General features: G+C 57.3%; 1 protein-coding gene across 1 annotated transcript; it reads right to left on the bottom strand.

Annotated features, from left to right (window-relative positions):
• Positions 1 to 4,063: 4,063 nt before the first annotated feature.
• Positions 4,064 to 9,674, bottom strand: ARSI (arylsulfatase family member I). Its single transcript, XM_065690385.1, has 2 exons — positions 8,837 to 9,674; positions 4,064 to 7,878 (listed from the first exon to the last, which is right to left on the bottom strand). Exons 1-2 carry the CDS (start codon positions 9,154 to 9,156, stop codon positions 6,474 to 6,476), a joined length of 1,725 nt encoding a protein of 574 aa, XP_065546457.1. The 5' UTR covers positions 9,157 to 9,674; the 3' UTR covers positions 4,064 to 6,473.
• Positions 9,675 to 9,798: the final 124 nt, after the last annotated feature.

Raw genomic sequence — 9,798 nt, 5'->3', positions numbered from 1 at the left:
GTTTGGGACAAGCAGCTCTCCTCTCGCTCCCTCCTTCTCCGTGTGCTCCCGGGGCTCTCTCCTCGCCGAGGTAAATAAGGGAATATGTTTGATTGACAAGCCCGGAGATAATGATGAGGGCAATTTGTCTTCTCAGCTTCATAAGCCTTCGTCAGCATCCCCGTCCCCATGGCGACCACCGCTGCCAGAAACGCCCTGTTTCTGTTGCCCGGGCAACTGCAACCCAAACCCGCCAGGCGTCCGTGGGGACCAGGGCCCTGATGGGGACCCGGCCCCGGGGGCTGCCCGGGGGTCACCCTGCTGCTGAGGAGAGGGGGTGAAAGCCTAAAATGCAAATATTAAAGGCAAATTAAAGGACATGGCAGTGAAAGGATAATTGGGGCAAAAAGGGTTTCCATGGAAACCCTGGTTTTCATATTGCAGGAGGATGCTGTCGCCCCGGCAACTGATTTCCCCCCCCCCAAAATACAGGCCCTGCAGCAGCATCCCTCCAGGACCGGGGGACTCTGGGATGGGGGACACTGGGGTGGGTGGGAGCCGACAGAGCAGAAGTGTGTCAGGAGAAGCCGGAGCAACCATAGCAGGTCCCCAGGTCCCCAGGCTGGGCTTTCATCAGCCAGGGTCCCCTGGGGGGTGGCCCTGATTGCGCTGCAGGGGAAGGCCAGCAGTGCTGGGGGGTGCTGGGGGTCTCAGGGTGGGACAGGAGCAAGGTCTGCCCCCTCCTCATCAGGCTTTTGGCTGCTACTTTTAACTTCAGAAGTCACAAAAAGAGAAACAAAAGTGGAGTGATGAGGGCCAAGACCTTAGGGAGAGGTTTCCCTTTGAGCCCACCTTGCTGCCAGCACCCACTGGGGATCCAGCACCTTCTCCTCCATCTACACCCCCCCATGCACCTTCCCACCTCTGAGCCCCCCAGAAGAGATTTCTTCTAAGCTATTGCCCTGTTTCTGGATGATTTTGCAGCAGGAGGAGCTACCACAACCCCAAAAGAAGGGGCTCCCACCACTGGCTGGGAGGGCATTGCCTTTGGCAGCTGAGATGGATCGAGTTCCCTTTCAGGCTGCCATGGAAGGGTTAAAAGGAAAAGAAAAGGCTCTAACCAGACAAAAATAGGGAGAAATCTTTGAGAGGAGATAGAGAAGGAGGAGCAGAGAGAGGGAGAGAAGAAAGGAGGTGGAAGTGGAGGAGGACAGCAAGTGGCGGAGTGAGGAAGAAGAGGGGGAGGAGGAGAAAGGTCTAATGGCTTTTCCATTAATTGCACCATTACCCACCTTCATCCGCACCTTGCATCCCCGCATCCAGCCTCCCGCTCCTGCATGGCCCAGCTGGAGGGGGACCCTGGTGCCAAGGACACAATCCCCACTGCACGGACAGGGCATGGGGCCATATTCCCTAAGGGCCGACAGACTCCAGACCCATTTGGCCTTGCCACCGCATGGGCAGAGCACACCGGCCACCACGGGTGATGTACGTGTGCAGTCTGTGCCCTGGGGATGTGCTGGTACCCAAACCGCCACCCTGCCCATGCCCGTCTCCTCCCCATCCTGCTCCCACATGAAGGGGGGTTCATTCATCCCACCCAGAGCTGTGCTGGGAAGCAGGGGGCTGCCGTGGGAGCTGCTGCAGCCGTATGGATGCTCGTGGAATGTTCTCCTCCTCCAGCTTTATGCTGCCAACCCCTATCAGCCCCTTGGAGCCAAAGGATAAGAGGAAGAGCCCCCACACCAGACCCACGGATGCCCGGGGGCAGCTCACCCTGCTTCGCTCCTGCCTCTGCTGTCATACGTGTGCCCATGGGTGCTGCAATGTGACCTGCCCCCTCTTCCCACTCCACCCTGGGGCTGGCACGTGTGTTCAGCCCCACACACAGGGTCCCGCAGTCAGGAGGAGGGATCTGGCCCTTCCTTCCCTCCAGAGCTCCCTCTGCACCCCAACACCCTCACAGGGGGCAGGGGGGATGCCAAAGCTCTCCATGGGGACCCTGCCTCCCTCCCCAGGTTTCTCCTGCCTGGCACAGATGTGGCTTTCTAGGAAAGGTTTCTCCCTTCCCGCACTCCGCTCATTTTCCCCTTTTCCCTCTGCTTTTCTCCCTCCTGAGGGTGAGGGGGTGGCAGGCTCCTGGATGCTCAACACGCTCCGCTCCGCCGGTGATGCACTTCCCAAGCGGGAGCCGCTGGGTGGCTCCGCTCCCGGGGGCCTGGAGAACATCCAAGGGGAGCAGAGCTCCGGACGGGACTGTCCCACTCAGGCTGGGGGCTCTCCCGCCAGCTCCCAGCGGAGGGCAGCAGTTCCAGCCCCTTCCCAGAAGCGCTAGGATCTCGTTTGGATGTCTCCCTTTGGCCGATGCCTCTGCTCCCGGTCAGCCCAAGATGCGCTCCTGCAGGGCCCTGGAGAGCCAAGCTGCCGTGCTCGGATCTGACCGCCTGATGGAGATCTTCATCCCCAGCAGCTCCTCTCCATCACTGGGCTGCCTCTCCAGGGATGCCGCCTGCTCTCCCAAATATCCCCACACACAGTGGGTTTCTGCAGCCCAGGATGGGCACCTGAGGTCTGATGCTAAACCCCAAATGCACTGGACGGGCTCAGGGAGGACCAGTGTGTCCATGGGGGGCTGCAGCAGGTCCCCCCTCCTCCCAGGACACTTCATGGGCCTCCGGGAGCTTGCAGCAGTTCCCCGCATGCAAAACCAGTGGAGCTGCCAATTACATATTGCAGACATGCCAGAATTACTGGGACAGTTTCACACACAGGCTGGGGTCTGGGGGATGTTCAGTTGCTGTCCTATGGGAAGCTGAATTTGGGGTTATTTTTAGATAAAGATTATAAATACCACGGTAAGAAGAGTTGATTTACATTGAGGGTTGTGTCTGCAGACGTGCCCTGTCCCTGTGGGTCCCAGCGCTCACTCCTGCAGCCACAGGAAACTGCTTTGGCCTGGGGCACGGTGTCCCCAGGGCCACCTTCTCCCCAACACCAGGATCCATGGGCAGGGATTCTCCTGCTGACATGGCCGTGGATACTTGGGGACCCCCAGCAGGAGCCACACGGCTCCCTGGAGCTGGCTTTGGGTGGGGAGAAACCTCTGCAGAGCCTCTCGTCCTCAGACCCCTGGAAGGAGAAAGGATGCGACTGCCTGGTATGAGATACAGCCCCTGGTCCAGAGCAGCCTCTCCCCAGCACGAGGTGCCCAGGGTGCCCTGACACCCTCCCACCATGGCGTTTTGGTAAGGTGCCCATCCCCTTTGCACCTACTGGGCTTCTTCCCTTTCCCAAGTAGAAGATGCCTGTGGGGCTGGAAAGGTACCTCCAATCCTGCCTGATCAATCCTACCCCCATCCTCATCCTTACCCTGTCCCCATCTCCATCCCATCCCAACTCTATCCCACCTGCATCCCCATTCCATCCCATCCTATCGCCACCCTCATCCTCATCTCTGTCATCATCTTACACCCCTCCATCCCACCCCACTCTCACCTCCTCCCAGCTTGTTGGTCCCAGATGCATCCCCCTGCCCCATCCTCTCTGCAGGGCCCCATCCTGCACCCAGCTCCTGCTGGAGTTTGGGACAGCCTTGGGTTTGCACTGCTCTTTGGAAGGTGGTTGGGAAGGAGGGGTGTGCTCAGCCTGTCTGTGCAAACACATCTCCACCACCCGAGCATCTCCCCAGCTGCATTAACTCCTTGGCATCCACAGTGCACAGGCACTGCCAAGGGGCTTGAACTGTGTGAAAACACAGGATTTGGGCACAATCTTCATTCTTTCCTGCAGAGACCATTAATGAGGAGTGGTGGGATGGGGAACCCAAGCAACAGCCAATGTTCAGATACGGGACTGGAAACAGAGGTGAAGGGCAACTGCTGTCCTCGGGCTGGAGGCTCTGCGCTTTCTGAGCACCCAGGGATGCTCCTGCTGACTTTTCCTCGTTGTTTTCAGGGACTGAGACTTTCCTTCGACTGTTTCTTCTTGTAAAAACTCATAATGCAACTTTTTTTAATTAAAACAAAAGAAGAACACAGACCCAATGCTCTGGCCAGGCTGTGAGCCTGGCACCAGCCCAGCGACTGGAAATGAAGCAAGACCAGACCAACCTTGTCATGGGGATATTAGTAAAAGTGAAGGGAGAAAAATCAAACGTGTTTTCATGGAAATTTCCATTTTTGAAGAAAAAAAAAATAAAAGAAGGACTAAACTTGGATGCATTTATATAAATATGGAAATGAAAGCTGTTTCCCAAGCCTTGTTGCCGCCCCACGGCCAGCCCCGCTCTCCCTCTCCTTTTGGCATCAGTTCTCCCTTTGCAGTGCCTTGTTCCAGAGCCCCCAGCAGCCATCACCCCTTGCCCAGCTCCAGCTCAGCCTGCAGCAGTCTCCTTTTCTTCAGCAAAGCATTGCTTTATATTCAACAACTGGTTGGCTTTGCCAGTGGGCACACTGATGGAGCGCACCCCACGGGACCAGGCTGGACGGCTGAGGTAGTTTGGGGATGTGCAGCATCCTCCCGGGGCTCACCTCCAATGGGGTGATGCTGCAGGGACCGGTCTCCGTGGAGCAATGTGCGAAAGGAGCCAGGGATGGAGAAGGGACTGATGGAGAAGCTGAGTTCCCCCCTGAAACCTGTCCTTAGGGATGCAGGGGGCTGACAGGATGGCACGGTGATGGGCGTGCATGGAGCAGCTGGGACCGGTGCACACACCGCCACGCTCCAGCTTCGCAAACTCCTTCTCATCTCTACAACAAGAGGTCTCCTCTATTCTGCCTCGCTGTCAGCTTTCTCATTTTTTTCTCTTTGTTTCTATAGAAAATCCCAATTCCCCCAAATAATTCAAGCTAAGAGTAAGAAGGGGGAAAAAAAATACAAATGTGTCATTGCATTCTCTTCCCATCCCCGTCCCTCTCTCTCACACACAGGGCTTGAAAGCACACTGAAAGGTATTCAGCGTGCGCGCTGCCAATTGTCACATCTTTCAATGACAGATTTTAAATGAATGTTATTTTGCAAGGGAGAGAGAAAGAAGGGGGGGGAGGGGGGGTAAAAAAGAGGGGAAAAAAATAAAAAAGAAAGCCCACACTGCTCATCCAAGAGCTGACAAGTCCTAACGGGCCTCATTTTCCAGAGACAAAAATAACTATTTTCAAAATTCACAGCAGGGCCTTCGCCTACACGCGCTGCACCAAGAGAAACCTGTGGGGAGAAATGTAAAACACATTGTGTAAATGGAAATGCACCATGCATCCCAAGTGCTTTTCGAGCTATTTACCCTCTTTCATCCTCGCCAGCTTCTCCTCCGAGCACACGTACGCATGCGCCGGGGGGGCTCGGTGTTGGTCCCCAGCTGCCGCAGGGGCTGGCTCCCCATGGCAGGGGGGTGATGATGGGGAGGTGTTTCCCCCTTCAGTGCTGGTGCTGATGGGAGAGTGGTGCCCATCTGCAGGGAGGGGATGTGGTGTGGTGCTGGCAGGCAAGAGCTGTCCCTGTCCCCCTCCATGGCTTTGGGGTCCTGCAGCTAAAGAGCAGCACATCAGCCTCTGCAGAGACCTTCTGGAGATGTTCCCTCTGCCCCAAGTTCAGCCATGGGGTTGTGGGGATGGGGCTAACCCCAGCACTGGGAAGGGGTAGTTGGATGGGTAGATGTGTAGGATGGATGGGGAGGAGTATGGGTGCCTACAGCCATGCACATGGTGATGGTAGACCCTGTGGATGGAAGGGTCTACTGGGTGGCTGATCCATGTGAAATCCACCAGAACTTGGGACAAACCTGCCTCCTAAATGTGGGGCCATGGGGAACCATGTGTCCTCTAAGAGCATCCAACCACATCTGCATGGGCCATAGTTCCTCACTGGGGCTGCTCCTGGTCCCCCAAGCCAGTGGAGGGGAGAAGACATGGTTCCTGTAGCAGCAAGGCCGAGTCCAGCCATTGCAGTCTCAGGTCTGATGTCCATGGTCAGGAATCCATCCTTCCACAAAGAAGTACAACAGGGAAACACCATGGTCTTGGGTTTGGGGGAGCAAGAGTAAATGTAGCAGCTGCCTGGAAGCAGGCAGAGTCAGGAGCATGGATATACAGGGACAAGATGAGGGACAACCTGCAGGCAGAGCCACCCCAGGGTCTCATGCTTCCTCCTGCCATTGCAATGGTCAACATTAAAGCCTGCAATTGCCTGCAGAGTCCTTGAGAAAAGGGTCTCTCTCTTCGGAAGGGGCTGTGCATGGGCCAGCCCAGCTCAGCAGACTTGCACTACCTCACCAAGCACCATGACTGAGCCCACATCACCCTTCCTTGGCCACCAGGACCACCTCCCTGATGCCACTGGTCCAGCCAGAGAGAAGTGTTTTGAGGTGAACCTGGAGTAAGGAAAAGTAAGAGACTGTTGTCCATCTCCATATCTGTCCCTCTCCCTCGCTCCCATCCCATGGCACTGCCATCCAGAGCTCCAGCCTGCCCAGGCTGGGTCGGTGCTGGGGGAGTCTCCCATCAGATGCGGTTGGACATGAGCCTGGTGTTCAGCTTGCGGAAGAAAGAGCGCAGCTTGCAGATCTTGCACTTCTTCTTCTTCTTGTTCCTGCTTTTCAGGGGCTCCCCGCCGCCTTCCCACTCCTCCCCATCATCCTCACTGGCCCAAGGTCCCCAGGCACCGCCGTTGAAGTCCGGGTGTGCTCGGGGGTTCTCCGCAGGGTACCGCACCGGGATGGCCGTCCGGTTGTAGTGCACCAGCCTCATCAGGAGGGTCCTGACCACGTCTGGGCGCTGGTCCGAGAGGTCGTAGCGCTCATAGGGGTCAGCGGTGATGTTGAAGAGCCACACGGACTTCCTCAGGCCATTGGTGAGACGTTCCAGGTTCCACCAGCTCCCTGGGAAGTTGGTCAGGGTCTGTGGGGGGATCCAGTCGCTGTATCCCGGGTCACCAGTGAGGAGCTTCCATTCCCCGACCCGGATGGAGGCCTGCACGGCCGTGTTCCAGATCCCAAATCCATCCTCCAAGGAGCCGTACTTGGCGTGGTTGTACAGGGGGTCAATGTTGTGCAGGATTTCGGTTCGTGGCGACTCCTTGCCCTCACTGATGGCAGGCCACACGTTGTAGCCATCCAAGCCTGGCACGTTGCTCAGGTTGCCCCTGGCCAGGCTGACCAGAGTCGGGTACCAGTCTGTGATGTGAACCAGCGCCCAGCTGGTCCGGCGCTTGCGCTTGATGAGGGGACTATGGACAAAACCGATTCCACGAACTCCTCCTTCCCAGTACGTCCCTTTGCGGCCCCGTAGCGGCCAGTTGCTTCCCCCAGAGAAGGTTTGCCCACCGTTGTCAGTGGAGAACACGATCACACTATTGTCATAATAACCATACTTCTTGAGGGCCCAAGTGATGTTCTTCACCGCCTCATCCATGCACGTCACCATGGCAGCATACTTGCGGCGGGCAACATTGCCCATGGAGCGGTAGCGGTAGATGTACTCCTTGGGGGACTGCAGAGGCGTGTGGACCGCTTGGAAGGCCACGTAGATGAAGATGGGCTCCTTGGGGCTGTGGGATGCCAGGATCTTGCTGACGCGCTGGGCATAGAGGAAGGTGGAGTATTTCCCACTCTGGTCCCAAGCCACATCCTCCCCTTCGTGCAGGTCGTAGCCACAGACACCTGGTCCATCACAGTTGTCATAGGTGTAATAGTCCACATTGCCCGTCAGGGAGCCCAGGAAGGTGTCGAAGCCCCGGCGGGTGGGCAGGCACTCCTTCTTGTAGAAGCCAAGGTGCCACTTGCCCACCATGTGTGTGGAGTAGCCAGCTTCCTGCAGCTTCTGTGGCAGGGTGACCTGGTCGAGGGGCAGGCAGTTGGGCTGCCGAGGGCGGATGATGGAGTGCTGCAGCCCTGTGTGGATCTGGTACCTGCAGGGGAAGAGCCAGGAGGAATCAGCGGTGACAGGGAGCAGCGCTGGGTGGGAATGAGATGGCATTTTATGTGTGGGAGACCCCAAATGTATACAGATCTCCATGTCACCCAACACAGCCCCATGGAGCAAGATCCACACCAGAGACCTGGAGGTCCTGATCCATCCAATGATACTAAAAGTAGATGCAAAAACAAGAGAAGGGCTGAGCAGACATCTCGAAAGCATACTGGGCTGCTCCACCAGGATGCCATCAGTGGTTATCCCTGCTGCTGCCGGCCCATGGAGGGTGGCTGGGCTCTGTCAGGGCTGGGCAGCACAAGCAAGAGTTGTGTGGCAATCCTGAGGGTTTGCAGTGCCATATCCATAGGCACCTCCTACGGTGAGTGTTGACCTCCCAGGGCTGCTCCAGGGTAAGCCCCTTCTGCCCTAGGAGGCAGAATGTCCCAGGATAAGGGGAGATTTGACTGCATGCTATGGGAGAGGGCGATGGACCAGCAACCAACAGGCCCTGGATAATGCAGCACTGAACACACAAGAAGGAAAACCACAGTCCAAGGGACTCATAGATGGAGGGGAGAATGATCCTTCAACCCCACAGCCCAGCAGCAAATCCCCAAGGACCAGTGTGACAGCAGCATGGGACAGCCTGGGGACGCAGCTCCTTGCCTGGCACTGCAGGACCTCACTGCCAGAGACCACCTTTACCCAAAGTGACACCCTCTACCCAATAGCATCTGCATTTTTGGCCTTGCCATGTGCTACTATCTCCCATGAGAAAATCAACTGTTTACTCATGAAGCCTTCTAAGGAAAGCCAGCAAGATGCCTTCCTCTGGAGGTTCTCCATCATCTGCCAATACCTGGGGCCATCTGCCTAGCACTGACCTGGGGTTAAGCCCCTCAGAGCTAAGGAAGGGACAGGAGGAGGGACACAAGTGGGGTGGTGAGCCTTACCTGCCGGTTATGAGCTGGCTCCGGGACGGGGTGCAGATGGGCTGGATGTAGTAGTTCTCCAGCTTAACCCCCTCGGCTGCCAGCCTGTCCAGCGTTGGTGTCTGGATATCAGAGCCGTGGTACCCAACATCGTGATAGCCCTGGTCATCGGTCAGAATGAAGATGATGTGGGGTGGCCTGGAAAAGGTGGGGGGCAGCGCTTTCTCCATGGGGTCTGTGGCCACGTCGGCCACCAAACTGGGCTTCATCCAGTCCCAGGATAAATAGCCAAAGCTGAGCAGGCTGACGAGCGAGAAGCCCGTGAGGGCATAGACGGCCATCCCTGCGCACGCCTGCGAAGGGGGCTACTGTCCCGGCATCGTCTGGGAGCCACAGAAACAGGAGTTATCCCGGTCCTCCAGGGGGGCCCCCCAAGTTATGGGATGATCCCCGCACCCCCTGCAGCCGGTTTGCGGGAGCAGCTCCCAGGAAGGCACACTCTGGAGCACACAAAGAGCTTTAATCCGCCGGGGCTGGGTTGCCTTCAGTCAAAAGAAAATAACCCTCGCGCCGCTCCAATCAAACCCATCTGCGCGGCAGGACGGGCTCCTCGCCGTGATCCCCAAGCATCCCGAGGGCTGCAAACACTTCCTGCCCGCCTGGCGTTCTCTCGCTGCTGTTACTGCTTTATGAAGGACCCCATTAAAACCTCGCTGGAGGAAGTAGCTGGCGTCTCCTCTGCTATCCCGACACGATGTGATGATCCTTTCCTTTCAACTCCTGCGGAAGAGGGTGCTAAAGTTCAAGCCCAGGGGTGCCGAGCGCTCCTCCGAGCTCTCCCGGGGAAGGAAAGCCGTCCCACTCCCTTTCCCAACCTCCGCTGCAAAGCACTGAGTCCCAACATCTGTCTGGGACGTGGGCTAAGCCGCCAGGTTTATGGGGAGCCGCAGGCTCGGCCCCTCCCAGCTCAGCAGCTCCAGGAA

Source organism: Lathamus discolor, chromosome 10 (genome assembly GCF_037157495.1).
Source record: "Lathamus discolor isolate bLatDis1 chromosome 10, bLatDis1.hap1, whole genome shotgun sequence".
NCBI lineage: Eukaryota > Metazoa > Chordata > Aves > Psittaciformes > Psittacidae > Lathamus > Lathamus discolor.
Note: the sequence above shows the minus strand (reverse complement) of the source record. Positions and strands in the feature narration are given on the sequence as shown.